At 52.9% G+C, this 19422-nt stretch overlaps 1 protein-coding gene across 3 annotated transcripts in view; it reads right to left on the reverse strand.

Annotated features, from left to right (window-relative positions):
• The window catches only part of RNF220 (ring finger protein 220), a 214479-nt gene that overhangs the window by 32820 nt on the left and 162237 nt on the right, over positions 1-19422 (reverse strand). For all 3 annotated transcript variants that reach the window (XM_028123201.2, XM_088022462.1, XM_088022463.1), the window contains exon 2: positions 2624-2756. In XM_028123201.2, coding sequence (XP_027979002.2) covers positions 2624-2756 — 133 coding nt within the window. The remainder of the gene's footprint in view (positions 1-2623; positions 2757-19422) is intronic.

The raw sequence follows: 19422 nt of genomic DNA on the forward strand, positions 1-19422 counted from the left end.
GGTACTGGTGCAGGATCACGGCTGGGGGGCACTTCTGTGGGTAGATGTGGACTCCCTGGGCTGTGCAGGGGTGGGGCCACAGGGACTAGGCTATAGTGTGGCCCCCACTGAGGAGGCAGAGAGCTTGGGCCCCCATTTTCTAGATCCTTAGGGGTCCACAGCTTTTACAGAACGCTGCAGGTCCCTCCACACACCTCTGCCTCTATTCTCTGTTCTTATTGAGGGGAAGTCCTCCATTGGAAGCAAATTACCCAGAAACCCTTCCAGACAGCCAAGGTGTGGAACTCAATTGCGGAAAGGTACTTCTTTCCCGCTGTGCCCCTTTTAGGCTAGTCCCAGGTAGTGTGTGCTGGGGAGGGTCAGGGATGTGTGTGTATGCCGGGATCGGTTAAGGACGCAGCACTACAGTGAGATTGCTTGGGTTCGAATCTTATCTTTACCACTTTTTGGGCTGTGCAACCTTAGAGAAGCCACTTAGCCCCTCTGTTCCTCAGTTTCCCCATCTGTAAAATGGAGCTAATAATTTTTTATTACCTACCCTAGAGGGTTGTTGTGAAGATTAAATACATTAATGCAATGTAGAGTACTTGGCATATAGCGAGTGTTCAAACAGGATTATTATTTTATCATTTGTATAGTCTTCTGTGCTAGTTTTAAGTATTCTCACAAATTCTTTGATATTCCTCCTGTCAAGAAGTAGAGCTTATAGAGTTTAATTCTCTCTTGAGTGGGGGCTGGACTTGGTGACTTTGCTTCTAATGAAGAGAATAAAATACACTGGAAGCAATATTGTATGACTTCTGAGACTAGATCATGTAAGGCATTGTGGCTTCCTCCTGAGTCTCTGGGATCACTTCCTCTGTGGGAAGTCAGCAGCCATGTCAGAGGGAAACTCAAGCTGTCCTACGGAGAGACCTACGTGTGGAGGAACCATCTTGGGAATGGCTCCCAAAGTCACTGGCAGACTTTCAGATGACTGCAGTCTTGGCTGACATCCTAACTGCAGTCTCATGAGAGACTGAGCCAGAAGCCACAACTACCCACAACTACCCAACTAAGCTGTTCCTGAACTGATGGTCCATAGACACTGTGGGTAATAAATGTTTGTTGTTTCAAGCCACTAGGTTTGAGGGTAATTTGCAGCACAGGAACACATAACTAATACTTCCTTCAAAATTCAGCTCAGGCCGCCCCTCCCATAGGAGGTCTTCTCTGCTCTTTGCTGGGGTTGGCACTTTCTCCATGCCCCACAGTTCTTCCCATCGAGCAGCCTCTACCCCTCACAGTTTCTATGGCCCCGCTCCCCTTACTCTCAAGCAATGAGCTTCTGGGGGTGGGACCCATTCTGGTTTACCTCTGGGTCCCCTGCACCCTGCAAGGGGGATTAGGTGAGACAGTAGAAGGAAGATCAGTCAAGTCTGATGACTTGAACTGAACAAGGGGTGGGGTGGGGATGGGAATGGTGGGGAAGGCTGTTCCCTGGCAGACGTATCTTCCAGAGAAGGCTGCAACCAACCATGTCTCCTATCCCACGTGCTCTCCTATAATATGACCGTGTCACTCTCCCATCAAAAGGTGGGGTGTATGTTTGCTCCCCTTCAATCTGGCTGGGCTGATACTGCCTCGACCAATTGAGAACAGCAGAAGTGGCATTAAATGACTTTCGAGGCTAGGTTGTAAAAGGTGATGCAGCTTCCATCTCGTTGGCTGGAACATTTGCTTGAGTGCCCTAAGCTGCTACATAGAAAATCCAACTACCCCGAGGCTGCCAGGCTATGAGCAAGCCCAGGCCACATGGAAGCCAAGTGTAGGTGCTTTGGTCACAGCCCCAGCTGAGGTCCCAGCTGACAGCCGGAATCAATCACCAGACATGTGAGTGAAGGGGGCTCCAGATGATCCCAGCTCCCAGCCATTGAGTCTTCCCAGCTGGGGCCCCAGACATCCTGGAGCAGACACAAGTGATCCCCTCTGTGCTCTGTCTGAATTCCTGAACCCACAGATTCCATGAGTACAATGAAATGGTTGCTTTAAATTGCTAAGATTTGGGGTAATTTGTCACACCCTTGCTCTGTCCCTTTGATAACCTGGCTCCTCCATTAGGCCCTCAAGGAGGCTCCATCTGGTCCTTCAGGCAGGGAGAAGGGAGGTAGGGTGGAGCACGGGGGGACCCGCCCAAGCCCATTCTTGATTGTCACCTTTCAAGACCTTGAGATTCATAGAGAAGGCAGTGCTTACTCCCCTGGATAGCGGCACAAGGCCACACTGCTGGGCAGACTGCCAGGCCCAGTCCCTGTTTCTGCTACCCTACCCGGAGGCTTAGCATGGCAGTGCAAGGCCCGTGGCTGTGGCTCATCCCTTTCCAGCTCCTCTTGTGCCCTTTTGAGGCGGAGGACTGAAGAGGGGTCACGCTCTTCCCATCTCCGAAAAGACAGCAAGAAGGGAAAGGCATCACCATTTTGCTGGAGGATCCGAGGACTGAAGGCAGAGTAGAGGAGAGTAACAGGAGGGCCTTGCCTTCTACCTAGAGGTTGGGGACTGGGCCAGGTGGCTGTTCCCGGGACCTGGTGTCTAGAACCCTGAGTGGAATCGTCTGGCAGGCAGGCTCCCCCAATTGGTGGCTTACCTGGCAGGCAGCTGGGCCAGCTGTTCAAGTTCTTGCTCCATATGCTCCTGCAACTCACTGGGCCTTAGCAGGACCTGGCAGATGGGGCAAATAGGGGCCTGGCTGTCAAACAAAGCTGCTGCCTTTTTCTTACCTGGGGAGGGAAGAAGAAGAGACAGACAGATAAGCTGGGCTAGTCTGTGGACGGAAAGCCAGTGTCCCAATCCTCCAGTCCGAGCCTGCTGCCTCCCAGGACTTCCTGGCCTAGAGGAGGGTGGAGCCCGAGGGTCTCAGACACCAGGACAATTCAACTCTTCTTTGTGGCTCGGGGCCATGAATGGCACCTCCTTAGCCAGCTGCCCCTCTGGGAAATCTGTTGGGACACAGTCAATGCTCTGTGCAATCAAAGCTGAATCACTTCGTTTCATACAGGTTAGTGAAGGTCTTGGGCCATCACCCAGAATATCCAGTGCCCCTTCTGTCTCTCCTTTCCTCCCTGCTTTCATATTCCCCAAGTCTGGAGAAGGAAGAAAAGAGGGAGAAAGAGGATTCATTCCTGCAGTCATTCAGCAAACGTTGTCTGGGGTCTACTCTGAACCAGCCCCGGTGCAGAGTGGTGGGGCCACAGAATATAATCAGATCTAGTCTCTGCCCTTGAGGCCCTCACAGTCGAGGGGGAATGACAGGAAAGGACCCATGTGACTTCTGGGGTAGTGTTCTTTCCGGATTCCTCACCTTCCCAGGATTCTGCCCATAGCTTCCCCTCTCCCTGTTCTGCATGCTGGATGCTCTTCTTCCTTCTTATGGCCCTAACTCCCATCTGTGCCCTGTAGATTCCAGAATCTGTGTCTCTTCCCCCAGATCCCTCCCTGGTTCTCTCAGCCTCTGTATCCAAGCGCCTAACGGACAGCGATGCCTGGATGTCCCCCAAGAATCTGAAAGTCAACGGATCCAAAAACAAGCCCTTCAGCTTCTTCACCCCTTGCAAAACTGCTCCTCTTCAGCAGTGCCCATCTTAGTTAATGACACCAGCACCTTAGTCACCCAAGCCGGGAAACTTCGCCTCCCCTGAGGCCCCTTCCCTTGCCTTACTGTCCCTCCCACATTCGTTTAACCACCACGTCCTATCCATTCTGCTTCTTCAATATTCCTGGAATCTATATTCTCCCTGTTTGGGTCTCACTACCTCTCACATGGATGACCTCATTGGCCTCTTGTGAACCTAACAGATTCTGGGTTTCCCCCTCCCAAATACCCTTCAAATTGTATGGGAATACAAGTGGGTATTGTGCTGGTTTATGCTGGCTTGGGGGTCCAGCTGGGAGCCTGCACTCTGTCCCCACCATGTCCCCACCCACAGCTCTGTCACTGTCTCTGTTGCTGAAGGTGACCAGAGCACACTATTCTAGGAAGGAGGCTGAAGGTTGCCTAGTGCATGCCTCTTGGGGGAGCCTAAACTCTCTCCTCCCTTGTCACTCTTGCCACCCAGTGCTCCTCTGCCCTCTGCTTAAGGCATGGGGTTGAGGAGTCCTATTCATCCAGAAACATCCTTGCCTATCTATGTAAACGTCGACTGTAGAAAGGCTTCTTTAGCTTCAGCCAAGATCTTTCTCCCTGCTTCTTCTTCCCACTGTTGCCCAGAAAGGGTCAAAATTAGCTTTCAGAGAGATAAAGGCCATGCCAGTAATGATGGTGGTTGAGTTGGGTTGCCAGATTAAATATAAGATGCTCAGGGGTGCCTGGGTGGCTCAGTCGTTAAGTGTCTGCCTTTGGCTCAGGTCACGATCCCAGGGTCCTGGGATTGAGCCCCGAGCCGGGCTCCCTGCTCTGCGAGAAGCCTGTTTCTCCCCCTCCCACTCCCCCTGCTTATGTTCCCTCTCTTGCTGTGTCTCTCTTTGTCAGATAAATACATAAAATCTTTTAAAAAAATATAAGATGCTCAATTACATTTGAATTTCAGTAAACAATGAATACCTTTTCAGTATAAGTATGTCTCAAATATTGCATGGCATATACTTATGCTAAAAGTTACTCATTGTTCTTCCAAAAATCAAATTTACCTGGAGGTCATATATTTTTATTTGCTAACTCTAGCAACCCCATGCCTGAAGGAGCTCCCAGTTCAGGCTGAGCACAGGAACCCACCTCCCTTTGACACAAGGTTGAGGATGGTCACAGCTCTCCTGGATGTCCAGACTGAGTCATCTGAGAGCTCAAAGGAGGGAGTAGTTCATTCTGGGTGTGTGTTTTGAGGAGTGAAAAAAGAGAAGTCTTAACCAAAGAAATGAAATTTAAGTTGTACCTTAGAAGTGTTCCAGGCAGAAAACCGGGAGCAAAACAATGAGTTGTGACTTTCTTGTGGGCAGGGACCATTTCTTACCCAACTTGATATTTATAGACAATTGAAAACAGACCTGACATTGACTAGATGTGCAGTAATGAAGCAAAGCAGAGGAAAAGAGGAAGGGAAAGCCTGTAGGAAGAAGAGCAGATCATCCTAGAAGCCCGATAATCTTCGCAGAGCTGGGAGGTCCACTGTGGAGGCTTGGTGTGGGCCAGGGTAGGGTAGGTGTGGCTCTAGTCTGTGTGGTTAGGTCTCTGAGCAGGGGAAGGGGCCCTCCTGATCATGTGCCTTGCTGACTATGCCTCAGATGCTCAGAGGACAGCTGGAAGGTAGTTCTGAGTAAAAGAAGCAGATGTGGCCTGGTCTGGAAGATGGGAGATGAGGATTCTAGTCTCAGCTCTGCCTCGAACTTCATTCGGCCCAAGAATCTTAGAGGTGGAGTGAGACCCTAGAAATTCTGCAGGCCAATACCTTTGTTTTACAGGTGGGGAAACTGAGTCTCTGAACTGGACAGTGATCCCTGTACTCAGCTCACGATCTCAATGCTTCATTTATTTATTCACTCAGCAAACATTTATTAAACAATTATTTTACTTCAGGCATTATTCTAGGAGAAACTGGAGTTCAGAGATAAATAAAACACGTTCTTGGCCTGAAGGAGATCACAAAGTAAGAGGAAAGCCAAAGAAGGGTCAGTGGGTCCAGTCAGCACTGCCCTGGCCAGGGCTGCGGGAGGTGGGAACGGGCGCTCGAGGGTGGAGGCTGGAGGGACCAGAGGGTGGTTGGTAGGGTCCAGGGGGAGGCAGTGCCTGATGGAAGCATGAGGGGTGAATAAAGGAGAATTGATGAGGCTGTTAAAATGGATCATTGAGGCAGGGCCTGGGGCATAACTGGGGGCAATGGCAAGGGAGGGGACCTGACAAAGCAGAGGATCCAGGGCATGGAGCTGAGGTGGGAAAAATCAGGGTTTCTGCCCCTTTTAGCCTGGGCCACCAACTCTGGCTCTTAGGGATTCCTAGTGCCCAGAGTCTTCCCTCCAAGGCTGGGACCAGGACTCAGCATTCCCATTTACTTGTTCTCAGTTCATCTGCTTTGCTGCCACAGAGATCTACTTTTCGGAGCTTGGCCTCAGTTTCCCCATCAGGACAATGGGCCCTCTTCCTGGCTTCAGCTTTAGGAATAGCCTTGACAGGGATCAGCAGAGGGACCCTGAAGCCCATGCCCTCCATCCCACCCCCATTTTCTCAGGGGTTAGAGTGGCAGGTGTCAGCCTGGCCATGGGCCCCCTGCTTCCCCTCCCCCGCTGTGTTCCCTATAATTTTATATTGAGACCTGTGGTCATGACGTGGGTTTTACTGCACTAACGACATGGCCTGCCCAGGTTTAATGACAAAATCCATACTCTGGCCCTGGGCCTGCTCCTCGTTTGCATAATTCCCAGAATACAGCTCCCTGAAGCTTTTGACCTGGGCCATTACAGTGGCCATAAAACGGGCCATAAAACCGCTGGAGATGGCCAAGAGGAGGGGGCTGTGGTCTTGCGGGGGTGGGAACGAAGTCCTCAACCCCCTACTCTTCCCAGGCCTGAGAGTAGGCATCCTGGCCCTTCTCTTCCACAGTTCCCAGAATCGGAGAGTCCTCAGGCTGGAGAGACCTCTGGAAATCCCTAGTTCAGCTGCCCATCTGATGTAGGAATCCCTGGAATCCCTTCTGCAACGCCAATGTGCCAGCATCACAGGTAGGCAGACCGAGCCCTCCAGAGGCAGGCTGTCAGAAAGCATCTTCTCCTTGAGCATCCCTCACTCCTGCCCCTGTCCCTCCCCCCCACCCCCCAGCGGGCCAGGCCCTTTGCCACAGGTGGGTGTGGGTCATTGCGGGCCTAGGTTGAATCTTGTCCCTCTTCAGGAGGCCTGGCTCCATAGGGAGGTCAGGAGGCAGGCTGAGCAGCGTAGTGGGGAGACGCGGGAAGCATGAGGGGCTGGGGACAGGGACTGGGACGGGCTGTCAGTGCTAAAGATGATGAATGGGGGCGGTGAGGTGGGAGGCCCAGTGTTATCGGCAGCGGATGGCGGTGCGGGCGCTCGCCGCTCCTGTTAATCCCCGGGCGCTGCCTCAGCCCTTGCACTGATAACGAGGAAATGGGACTGACAACAATTTTTAGCTGAGAGATTCTTCACCAAAATGCCAGGCGGCCCGAGGTCTGACAGCGCCTGATTGAGTGTGTGAGTGTGTGGGGGGAACGCCGGCGGCCCCCTCCCCTCCCATGCAAAGATGGATCGCTCATTCCGCCTCCCGTCCACATTCATTACCGCACCTCCCCCCGGCCCCGCCCTGCCCCCACTGTGCCTGCCACTTCCACTTTCCCGCCCGCCGCAGGGAGCCCCCGGAGCCGGAGGGGAGCAGGGAGCAGAGGGGCCCGACCCCGTCCTCAGCCTTCCGTGCACGGCACCTCAAGCTCCACGAGCCTGAGGCGACGACAGGGTCAAGCTCCCTAGCTGTGTGACCTCCATGAGGTCGCCTTCGCGTTCGGAGCTGCTTAGAATACCTGCCCACCCAAATCGGTGAGGTTCCACCCGGAAGTGACTGGCCGCAGGCTGTGTAGACGGATAGGCACGCTGAGGAGAGCGGAGCGCTCAAGCCAAGTAGCCTTCTCCTCGCCTGGGCCAGGCTCCCCACCGGTCGGGCCCTGAGGCCTTGGAACTGGGCCTCAAGCACCTGGGGTCCCAGATCAGCCCTCTGCTGCCCCCCTCTGTTGGGAAGTGCTGACCATTGGGAGCAGGCAACTCCAGGGCCCGCAGAGCTGCTCTTTCTCTGCCATCTTCCATAGTGAAACCTGGTGCTGAACTGGGAACTGGAGGCTGGGGGTTCTTTCACAGGGAAAGCCCTCCCTTCCGAGATCACTAACCCACATCCGACCCTGCAGCGCCCCGCCCAGCGGGTGCTTCTCTGGCTTGGCCTGTTTGGTGGTGTCCTAGTTCTGTTCCCTCTGGGTTCCATTCTTGCCTCTGTTTGTTCAAGCAGCAAGTGCCATCTTCATAATCTTTTCTCTGCAGACCACAAAAGGCAGGGCTTGACTGCCCAGTGTCTGATTTAAGAAGGGGGAGGGTTAAAATGAGGGTGAGGGTACCGCTAATGACACATGGCAATGGAAGCTGGGCCTTTTAAGAGGATGTATGTGTGTCCGTGTGTGTGTATATACACACACACACGTGTGCCCCACCCTTCCCTTCACCGAACCCCTGGTAGAAGGGCTTCCATTTCCTGGTGACCAGGACACAGAGGAGCCTTCAAGCAGAATTCAACACAGTTGTCTCTTACCAGCTGTGAGACCTTGGGCGAATCACTTAACACTGCTGAGCTTTAGTTTTTCCTTGTGTGAAGTAGGTATAATAATATCTAGCTCCCAGGACTTTTGTGAGGATTCACTTAAACCAGGGCTCTGTACAAAGTGATGAGTCATTATCATCTCTAGTAGGCTGCTAGCCCAGTTTCTTGTTTGTGCCTGTATCTGTCCCCTTCTGACACCAGCCTGGCCTTGCCCTGTATTTGGCCTTCTTCCCCGCTATGGTCAGGATTGTATATGATTCTGTAGGTACCCTGGCCCTGGCCCTTCTGGCCTCCACGGAGGTCCTTCCTATCCATCCATACCCATTTATCTGTTGATTGGTTTGTATGCCAGTATATCCATCTGTCCATCCATCTAACCATTTATCCATTATCTGTGTATTAATAATAGCTATGTATTGATTGTTATTGTATGTTAGGCTGTAGGCTTAATGTTATGCATATTTTATCCCATTCATCTTTGAGACAGTCCTGTGATGTAGATACTATTATTGCAATCACACTGATGAGGAAAATGGGGTTTGGAACAATGAAGCGACAGAGCTGGAAGGTCAGAGCAGGACTTAAATTCAGGTCTGTCTGACGCCAAAGCTAGTGCTCTTAACCACTGCGTAATACCCAGCTACTTACCTACCTATGCACTCACCCAGGCAATAATTCAATAGTCAACTGGATACCGACAACGGGCCTGCTATTGTACCGACGCCATGCAATAATGAACAGGACAGGTACACTCTCTGCCCTCAAGGAGCTTGGGAACTGACTGCAGATAGGGACAATAACAAACGTTCCCAGAGTGGTTTTAGAGAAAGGGAAGTACTTGGACCTGTGGAAGTATATCAGCTGGCCTGGGAGGTGAAGGGAATGACATTCAAGCAAAGGTGTGAAGGATGAGTGGGAAGCAGTCAGGCAGTGACTGTGGACAAGTCGAGTTCTAGGTTCAAAACAGTGTGTTTGAAGGTACAGAAGGGGAGAAGGACCAACTGAAGAACTGAAAAGTGTCCAGTGAGGCTGCAGCAGAGTGAGTGAGGGGCAGAGTGTTGAGATATAATGAGAGAGAGGCCAGATCCTGGAGGACTTTTTTAATTACGTTAATGATTTTGGTTTGTTTGTTTGTTTGCTTTTTAACGTATGGGAGAGCTTTAAGCAGGAGAGAGACATATCAGACTTGCACTTAAAAGAGATCATTCTAACTGCAGAGAATGGTCTGAGGGGGCGGAGTAGAGAGTGCAGGAAGGCTGCTTAGAAGGTGATCTCACTAACTCAGGTGACACATTATGGTGCTTTGTTGGAGGGCGATGGTGATGATGATGATGGAGGTGGACAGAAGGGGACCAGTTGGACGTGGGGGTTAAAGGCCTCAAAGGAGCCAAGGGTGACTCCAAGGTTTCTGGCTTGAGCAATAGGAGGAGGAGAAGCAGGCTTGGTGAGGAGGAAAATGTGTTCCATTTTGGATGTAGTGCTTGTTTGAGGAACTGTTAGGACGTCCATGTGAAAATGCTTTCTAGGCACTCTGTGGGAGCCAGAGCCAGAATGAGAGAGCTGGAGACGTTGACACACAGGTAAGAGCTGAAGTTCACCAAAGCATTCTCTGTGCCTGGCACAATGTCTGACATATGGTAAATCGTTAATAAATATTTAAGGAATGAATAAACAAATTACTGAAGTTGAGAGTAGGTGAGATCGGCTAGGGAGCAAGTACGCAGTAAGAAGAGGCTGGAACAGACCTTGAATAGCTCCAACAGGTGGAGGAAGTTTAAGTCATCAAGGACTAAGAACAGTCAAAGGGAGGACAAAGACAAGTACGGTATCATCAAGGCCAAGAAGGAAAGAGTTTCAAGGAGGGGGGTGTCATTGCTAGGGTCACATGCTGCTGAGAGGTCAAGAACATAAGGCACGAAAAGTGTCTCCTCCACCCATTGTATCCACAGTACAACCATCTACTCCCACTTCATCCATCTATCACCTTCCAGACCACCTGACTACTCATCCTGCCCTCTCTTGCTCATCCCCTTTCTCCTCTTCCCTCCAGAAAACCATGATTGGCGCCTCTGCTGAGTGTGGGACAGGAAGAGTTAACACGCTGACAGATGGCATTTTTTACCTTCAGTCAATATGAACAAGGCCCCAAGACTATGATTCCAAACATCTGGATTTCATCAATATGTGATCTGTCATCGTATATTGGCATTCCCCAGTCCCCGCGCCAGAGCAATGCGGCTGGTTTTATTAATACGTCAAATACATTATCCGTGTAATACACTTGTCTGGCTGGGGCCTCCCGCTGGGGCGGGGCGGCGGATTTGAATGTATGATGAATCAGTTTGCATTACATGTTCGTAAGTCATCATTTGTCAGGATTAATAGGCATCCCTGGTCGAGGAGGTGGGGGTGGGGCAGCCAGAGGAGAGATGTGCATTTAGCGATGGCCCATATTTATCTGCCAGTACCCGGGGATGCCCTGAAAACAACCGTGTACCCTCCTGCCCAGACCCCAGGGCCGTGGCTGGTGCTCAGGGGGAGGGTGACATTTTTAGCAGTTCCTGAGTCACTTGGAACCAAATAGGGCCTATCTGTCTCTGCTTTGGCCTTGCCAAAGAATATGGCAAAGGCCATTGGCACAAGCTGGCTAACTCTTACTCTCGCTGGAAAGGACTCGGAATTTCTTCTTCCAGGGAGCCTTCCCCGACTCCCCCAGACTGTACTAAGTGCCTTCTCTGTGTTCCCACAGCCTCCTGTGCCACCTCTAGTGACCCAGTGTTACAATTGCCTACTCTGTGTCTGTCACCCTCTTTAGACTGGAAATTTCTTGAGGGCAAGGATTAACTTGTTTACTGCTATAGCTCCAGCATCTAGCAGAGGACATAGCCCCAAGTAAGAGAATAGTAATAGTAATGAGAGAAATCAATAAATATTCTTTGAATGAATGAATGAATGCATGACGGTAGACCTTGCTAAACTCCCCAAAGGATGCAGACGTTAGCTGGGAGACATTGTGGGAGTTTTCTCTGACTTCTTGCCTCCGCCCTGACCCTTATTTAGGGTCTGGTCTGGTCATCTATCCCTACTATAAGTGCCTCTTCCTTCATTTGCTCCTCTCCTTTCCATGAGACGGTGCAGAGTACCTCACACACACCAGTTCCTTACATGTGGCATTTATACACAGATATAATAATACATGGGGTGACACACATGCCCGCATGCCATCTTCCATTCTCCCACCTCTGCCTGCAAAAGCTCAGATTGGCATTGCCCACTCTACATGGCCTGCTACCAGCTCCGGGTCCTTATGAAACCAGAGCCTGGCTGGTTCCCTGACCCCTACGGTGATGGATGCTATTTCCTGTCTCAAGCAGTAGAGGGGGCCTGGATTGAGCCAGGCATGTCTCCTGGGTGGCCAATGGAGAACATAAGCAGGACAGCCAGGTGGAGGTCAGCCTGTGGAGTGGTTTAGGCTCAGACTTCGGCTCGAACGGGAGCCAAGGGCTCTGGGCCGACGCATGATCAAGCTCGCTGAGTCTGGGGCCTGGAGCCCCAACTGTTGGCCCCATCAGCCTTTGCTCTACCGAGTGCACCAGCCAAACTGTTTAGAGACTGGTGGGGCTTCAGGGGTCCCAGCTATTTCATACCGCGGACCTTGGCTGTCCCAAACACAACTGCAGCCTCTCACCTCTTCTGGAGCTACAATTCAGCTCCCCTCCCCCATTAGCTAATAACTTCCAGACAGGGCCCCCGCCCCATGCTGGGCGGGGCCAGGCCAGTGATGGGTGGGGCAGATAGAGCCTCTCTGGGGGGTTCCCTGGGATTAGTTGTGACTGTAGAAAAGCGCCCAATCCAGGAAAATCTCCATATGTGGACATGCACAACCTATCCTCTCAAGTGTCTGGACACACATGTGCACGTGGGGGTCACTGGCACACACAGGGAGGTGCTCACACAAGTGCGGGTCTTTTTTCGCGTCTAGATAAACACACCAGGGGTGCCCAGAGCACCTCTGCCTAAATGCGAGTGTAGACGGAGTGTACCTGTATACTCTGCCCCAGTGCCTTCCTTGCCATGGAGCCAAAATGCTATAGGACTGTACTGTTTAAAGTAAAGTAAATCCAAGTGTGCTTTACCCCCTGCTGGCTCTGACTATGGGCTTATAAAAATGAAGTGGGAACCTCTGCAGCTGTGGGCAATAAATCCTGAACCGCCGAGGAGGGCATGTTACCTGCTTTCTGGGCTGATGGGTGGGACTCGGGGCACTGATGGCAAGTGCCTGCAGGGGCTGGGTGGGCAGCAGGCCAGTTCCTCGGCCTCAGGCGCTGCCTGCTAGCCCAGCCCAGGCCAGCTGTCTCCCCCAGACCTGTGGGGTCAGGAGACCCGGAGCCCCAGGCGCTGGGTGAGGACCCAGAGAGCAGCAGAGAGAAGTAGAGGAGGGGTGGGGAGAGTGAGCAAGACAGGCACGTGGTGCTAAGGCTGAGGGGAGCCCTCGCATCTGGAGATCAATTAGCATCAATTACTGACTTCATTTAATTGTCGTCCAAGATGAATTTGTCATTTTTAGCTGGGAATTAATGGGAGACCTTCACCTCTCCCTGGCAGCAGCCGCGGAGCCAACAGTGGTCACCTCAGTCTCCTAGGAGCCCTGAATCCTGCTCGGGGAGGGGGGGAGGCGGGGCAGGCGACTAGTGGGGCTTCTGGTCCCTGGGCAAGCTCTCGCCTGCCCCAGGCCCGGCCAGCCTGGCCCACTAGCCCAAGGCCAAGGCGGGGGCTGCGGGGTACCGCAGAGCAGTCCTTTGCAGCCTCTGGCTTCAGCCAGAAATTAATTTGCTGGGCTGAGCATGTTTACCTTTTCCCAGCAAAGGCGAGACAGTAAACAGCGGACTGGCGGCTGAAATTGAATTGATAACTGCATCGACGTGCCAGATAACGCCTAAAATAATACGCCGATAAGGAAATTCGATTTGATTTGCTGCTACGCGTCAGATTGGCCCCATCTGTAGCTGCCTGTAATCATTTTCAATTGCGTTGGGAAACCTTATTTGTCCTTAAATATTTCTGTCATTTTTCATTGCTGGCGACAGATCCTTGGGCAGGTGGCAGGGGTGTGCTGCCTCTGTGGGCGCGGGGCAGCGGCCCGAGGAGGAGGGTGGTGAGGACTCTCAGGAAGGGAGGCAGAGAGCAGGCAGCCGGGCGGTGACAGCTGTTCCTCCAATCAATCACGCTGTCGACAGGGAGGGACGACTGGCTGGCAGAAATTGAGTTTGCCTCACAGGGGACGATTGAGCAAATTAATAGCCCATTAGCCAAGCAGTGACCTGAGAAATGAAGGTGCAGGGGTTCCTGCTCACTCAGGCCGGCTGGGGTGGGGCAGGGCAGCGGGAGGGTCTGTGGAGGAGGTGGGGGAGCACGGAGAACAGACACGTGCGAGGTGCGGTGGGGGAGTGGATGGTGCAGGGGGAGAGAGGTCAAGTTGGGGGAGGTGGGCTGGCATGGCGGACACTCCTAGGAGAGATGCCAGGGAAGGTGGGGGCGGAGGGGGCTCCACGGATGGCTCTTTACCATCTTCCCATCATGCCCTCCAGGACTGAGTTCCGTGCCAGTAAATTCGCCTTCCTCGGTCCCTGGATACTTCCTTTACTTCCTCTCGTCACTTTCCTGGAAAGCGGCACATGCCCTGGAGACACCACTCCCTGGAGTTCTCTTCGGTGCAGGCTGTTTATTCTCCCAACTCCGGGTTCCTCGGGCCAGGAGAGGGGTGGGGTGTCAGTGTCTTCCTTGTGCTCACTGCCACTTCCAGCCCACCGTTCCTCCATGCTATGGGCTCTGAGGCCAAGTACTCCCCTGCATCCCTCATCACTGGTGTCCTCCATTCTCCATAGTCCTCCAGGACTTCGACTCTCACTTGTCTACCCCAAGCCCCTTCACTGACCTCCTCAGGGGTCGTTCTTTTTCCCCTGGACTCACTTCCTCCTGGAGGACCTGGTCAACAGCCTGAATTGCTCTGTGATAGAACTTCCTCTCCCCCCCAACCCTCCCACAGCCTTGCCCCCATCATACTCACTTCTCCCTCTATCCTCCCATCTCCGGACACACCACTGACTCATGGAATCTAGTCTCAGTCCTAGGGCACATCACTGTAACACCCTCTTGCTTCCTCTGCCTCCTCCACGATCCCTCTGTTCTCCTTTCTGTCTCAGACACACAGGCGGCTAAACACAGCTGGGGAAAATCACAAAACCATGCAGATATGTGCCAATAAAAATTCACCGTTTCCAAGCTCAGCACTACTAAGCAATCCCTTAACATGCCCTTGGTCAGCTCTGTCTCCCTTTTCCCACAGAGACGATCCAATAATATTTTACTATCTGGAGTTCCCCGCCCCATCTTCTGTCCCCCTCTCTCTTACTAGGTGGCCTTGCTTCCCACTTCGCTCAGAAATCTGAAGTCCTTAGGTATGAATTCCCTCAACTTCCAGATCCATGCTCGCCTCCTTTCTTCTTCCAGTTTCAGTGGAAGAGGTATTCGTCTTCCTGTTCTGGCTAGAATCCCTTCTCCTGGGTTTAGAATCCCATTCCCGCCTGTTTGCGGGGAAAGCTGTTGTGGGCCCCCTCTCTCCTGTGTGCCTCCCTCCATCAGCATCTACATGCTTGGAGTCACTCCCCCTCCCCCCGCAACAATATTAACAACTCATCTCTCCCTTCTGGATGGCACCTTGTAGCTAACGCCCTCCCCTTCTCCTTCCTGGTTCACCTAAGATGCTCCAAAGAGTCGTGCTTGCTGTCCATCCTCCTTTGTCTCCTAGCACTTCTTACGGCACTGCGGTCTGCATTCCCACCACCCCACTCTCGACCAGGCTGCTCTCAATCAGATCCTCGATGGTCATCATTCGCCAGATAGGATGGATACTCCAGCGATATTCATTTATTTGTTAATTCAATAAATATTTACTGAGGGTCTTCCATGTGCTAGGCACTGCACCAGGGTCTAAGGATACAATAAAATCTATGTCCTTTTGGAGCTTACAAAGTAGGAGGAAACAGATACAATAAAATTATACAAACAACTGTAAAATTGCAGTCGTGCCAAAGAGAGGTGAACAGTGCTATGGGAACCTGTAAAAGCAGATTTGCCCTGCTCAGAGGAATCCAGAAAGGCCTCCCTAAGGACGAGACACAAGCTGAGCGGTGATGGGTAAGTACAAGTTGAACAGATGAGGAAGAAGAAGGGATAATGTCAATCAAATACTTCCTCTGTGCCAAGCACTTTACTATTCCATCACCGAAGAAACGGGCGTGGAGAAGCTCTGTAACTTGCCCACGGCGCTGCGGGACTCTCAACCCTCGAGCCCATGCTCCTGACCCTCCCCCCCCCCCCCCCCGCTCCCTCAGAAGCCAGCTCTTAGCCTGTCTTCATCCCCTCCTCTCTCTGCACGCTGTCCTCCTCAATCCCCACCTCTAGTCCTGTCCCACGCCTGTCACCGTGCACCAGATCCTCTACTTGGATGTTCCGCAGGCTCCTCCAGCTCAGTGTGCCTGGAATGGGACTTGTCTTTCTCCAGACCTGCCCTCCTCCTGTTTTTTCTGACTCTTTACTCTGGCCCCTACATCCGGTAAGTGTATGTCTGAGCTGTCTTTACCTCCTAAGGACCCCCAGCGCTGTCTTTTCTCTGTTGCTTTAGTTCAGGTATCATCTCCACTCTTTCCTGTCAAGATCCCTGATGCCTCTCTGTCCCCTCTAATCCATTTCTATCTCTACAGCCAGCAGGATCTTCCTAAAACACAAGTCAGATCCTATCGTTCAGCCACTTAAGACCCTTCCTCGGTTCCCAAAGCCCACAGCATAAATTCCGAGCTCCTTATCATGCAAGCCCCTCTCCAGCCTCGTATCCCCTCCAGCAGGGCTGCGTGCTATGGCTGGGCGAGGCCCAGCTCCTTGCATCTTGTCCTCACTGCTCATGACATCTACCTCTCCATGGGCAACCTATAACTCCTATTTGTTCTTTAAGACCACACCCAGACGATACTTCTCTTTGAAGCCTTCCTTGATATTACTCCCTTTCTCATGCTATTTCTTGTGTGCCTTTACCTTGATTATTGCACACATCCTACATATAATATTGCAATGATTTTTTGTCCATCTGTCTCCCCTGGTAGACTCTGAGCTCCTTGAGGGCAGGGAGGTTCTCTGATTCACCTGGTACACTCAGGGTCCGACACAGTCTGGCACAGAGGGGGTGGTAGTGGCTGCTGAATGATTCAGCGGCCAAGTCAGTGGGAGGAGAACTTGAAGGGACTGCAGGAGAATGTCTGGAAAGACAGTGAAAGATGGAGTGGGTGGGCGGTGGAGGTGTGGGGGTGAGAGGGGGAGAAAGAGGGGAAGGCAGGCAAATGAGGTCATGCTGTCAATTTCTTTTGTTTAAATAAAGCCTGGCTTCATGGTCACTGACAGGGAGAAGCCCTTGAAAGACAGAAGCTCCAGCTGTCCTAGGAAAATACCAGTGTCCCCAGAGCTGGTGGGAAGAAGGTGGGCAGTGGCCATGTGAAGACAGATGGACAGTAAAATCCCATGCCTAGAAACACTGACAGACATACCCACACAGGATGGACAGATACCCACGTGCTCAGGGAGGGTCTCCAGTAGCCTCTCCCATTGCAGAGCCCTCTGCAGGCCTCTCTGCTAGCCCACCACCCCACCCGGAACCCCTGGGCTGCTCTCTCTCTCTCAGCAATTTCCCTACCCAAGAAAGCTCTAAGGGTTTCAATTACCGGCGCATGGGATTTAGTGCCCTGGGCTTCTCTGACTGGAGGAGATTTATTTGAAGGTTTAGTGTCGTGGAGAATTCACGTCTTCACTCCCAGGAGCCCAGCTTCCGTCCTGAGCCCCTAAATCAGGAACCAAGATGGGCTATTGTCACTTACCGCATTAGCCTCGTTAGCGGACCAGGAGGGGTGATTAATAGCAATGCACACACAGCCATCTTGCTCACTGGCCGCTCTGTCGCTGCGTGTGACCCAGGGAGGGGGTGGGGAGTGGCTGAGCCGGCTCTAGGATACCTAAGGGGTCGGCATGAGAGCCCCCACCCCGCTGCCAGGCAGGGAAGTCCCTGTGGCTCTTCCAGGTCTGGGGACAGTTCAGAGATGAGTAAGCCGAGCCCGAGACCGCCCCGCTCGAGGCCTCTGGGCCCTGACTCCTGGAGAGGTGACCAAGCGGAGCGCCCGATGGGGGCCGGTTCTAGGAGAAGGCCCGAAGCGTACCCCTGTGTATGTGTGAGAGATGTGTACGCGGTGTGGGGTGGAGGTGGGCGGAGAGAGGGGGAGTGTGTGTGTGTCGGAGGTAGCCAGCAGTGGGTACGCTTATTTCATTTCCCGAACTCTCTCTCAGAGCTTACTATGGGCCAAGTGATATTCTAAGAGCTGGAAATACAGCACTGAGGAGGACAGACCGGGCCCCGAGAAGGAGGAGGGGTGCGTGTGAGAGAAAGAAAGAAGTGTGTGAGAGAGAAATGAAAGCGAGCGGTTGGGGGAGAGGGAGGTGTGAACACATGAGCGGAGGGGGAGAGGTTCGTAGGAAAGGCAGGGGGGAGGTCTGTGTGCGGGAGCAGGGAGGGGGAGAGGGCGGGTGTGAGGGTGTGGCTGGGGGACGTTTGTGTGGCCGGGTGGGTGTGTAGACAGGACTGGGGCTGAGAGGACACACTGTGTGGTGGAGAGGGGTGTGGAGTAGGGCACGCAGCGAGGGCAGGGGAGGGGAGAGGCCGGTTGTCTGACGGAGATCTGTGTGAGGCAGAAGGGCGCGCGTGTCCGCGGAGCCGGACAGGGTGTGTTAGGTGCTGGAGAGCGGAGTGTGTGAGAGGGAGTGTGTATAAGGAGAGACGATGCGAGAGAGAAGGGTGGGTGTTTTCTCTCTTTTTGCTTTGTCTCTGCAGTTTCTCCCATCTTCCCCCGCCCACAGAGTTCCTGGAGTCAGGCTAACCTGGGTTTGAATTTCGGTTTTGGGGACTTCATTCACTTATTTATCTGTTCATTCACCTGACCGTTACTGAGCATTTACTGGCGTTTCCTTTCAGTGCCTCATTTTTCTTACCGGAAAGCGGAGACTAACAGGGCGATTATGATAACTCAGTGAAGTAATTTATTAAAATGTCTTGTGAGCACACAGAATTAGGAGCTAGGTGCACCCTGGCCCAGCACCTGGCGCGTGGGTCAAGAAATGGTAGCTCCAGAGCTAGGGCTCCCTGCCAATCCTGTCTCCCTTTCTCTCTCATTTTTCTCTCTCTCTTACCTCGCGCACTCACAGTCACAGCTGAGCCATGGTATTAATTATTAGAGCCAATTGACTGTTTAGACTCTGATGTTTTAACTAATCACCACTAATGGCAGACACTGGTGGGCAATCACAATCATTTAGTTCCCAGGCAAACCCCTTCTTATAGTTGAGAGCAGACTGGGGCGGGGCTGGGGGGGGGGCTGAGTGTTCAACAAGAACTGGTCCTGGGGAGGACAGGAGGGAGGGGATCACTGCTGCCTCCAGGAGGCCCCCCTCTCCTCCCCGGTGGCTCTGGAGCAGTCAGGTCCCCTGGGGTGGGTCAGCTGAGCCCTGCCTTGAAGGGAGTTGCCTTCCTTCCCCATCCCTCTTCTCTGCCCTTTGGCCTTAGTCTTCCCTTTTGACTTAGGATTCTGTCACGGGAATCCAGTCTCCAGCAACCACCACCCTGGACCAGAAATATCCCAGCTGCTCCCCTTCCCCGAGTTGCTTTTCAATTGTAGTTCCTCAAAGTCCGCTTCCCAGAAGAGTCGTTCAGACATAGGTTCAAATCCCACGTCCTCGAGGGGCATCAGCTGTCCGCTGGTCGGGACAGGAAGCTGCACCCTGTCCGTTTTGGCTGAGGGCTGCCGTGAAGAGAGCAAACGCGAGCTCTGTGCTGCCGAGGGTGGAGAGCACACCAGGGGTAGGGCTGTGTCCTGAGCTCTGGGCACCTGAGAGGCCACCTGCTCGCTTGCCCTGCCTTCTTCACACTGAGGCCTCAAGCCCCAGCTTGCACGCAGCCCTGCCCTGCTCTGAGGCCCTGGTCCGTCCTGCACCTGCTCCAGCCTAGCTGGGGAAGCCAGAGCCCCAGAACTCAGGAATGCCAGCTTCAGGGTGGAGG

This window comes from Eumetopias jubatus, unplaced genomic scaffold (genome assembly GCF_037043125.1).
Source record: "Eumetopias jubatus isolate StellerSeaLion01/CBP00866 unplaced genomic scaffold, mEumJub1_p1.0 scaffold_4, whole genome shotgun sequence".
Lineage (NCBI taxonomy): Eukaryota > Metazoa > Chordata > Mammalia > Carnivora > Otariidae > Eumetopias > Eumetopias jubatus.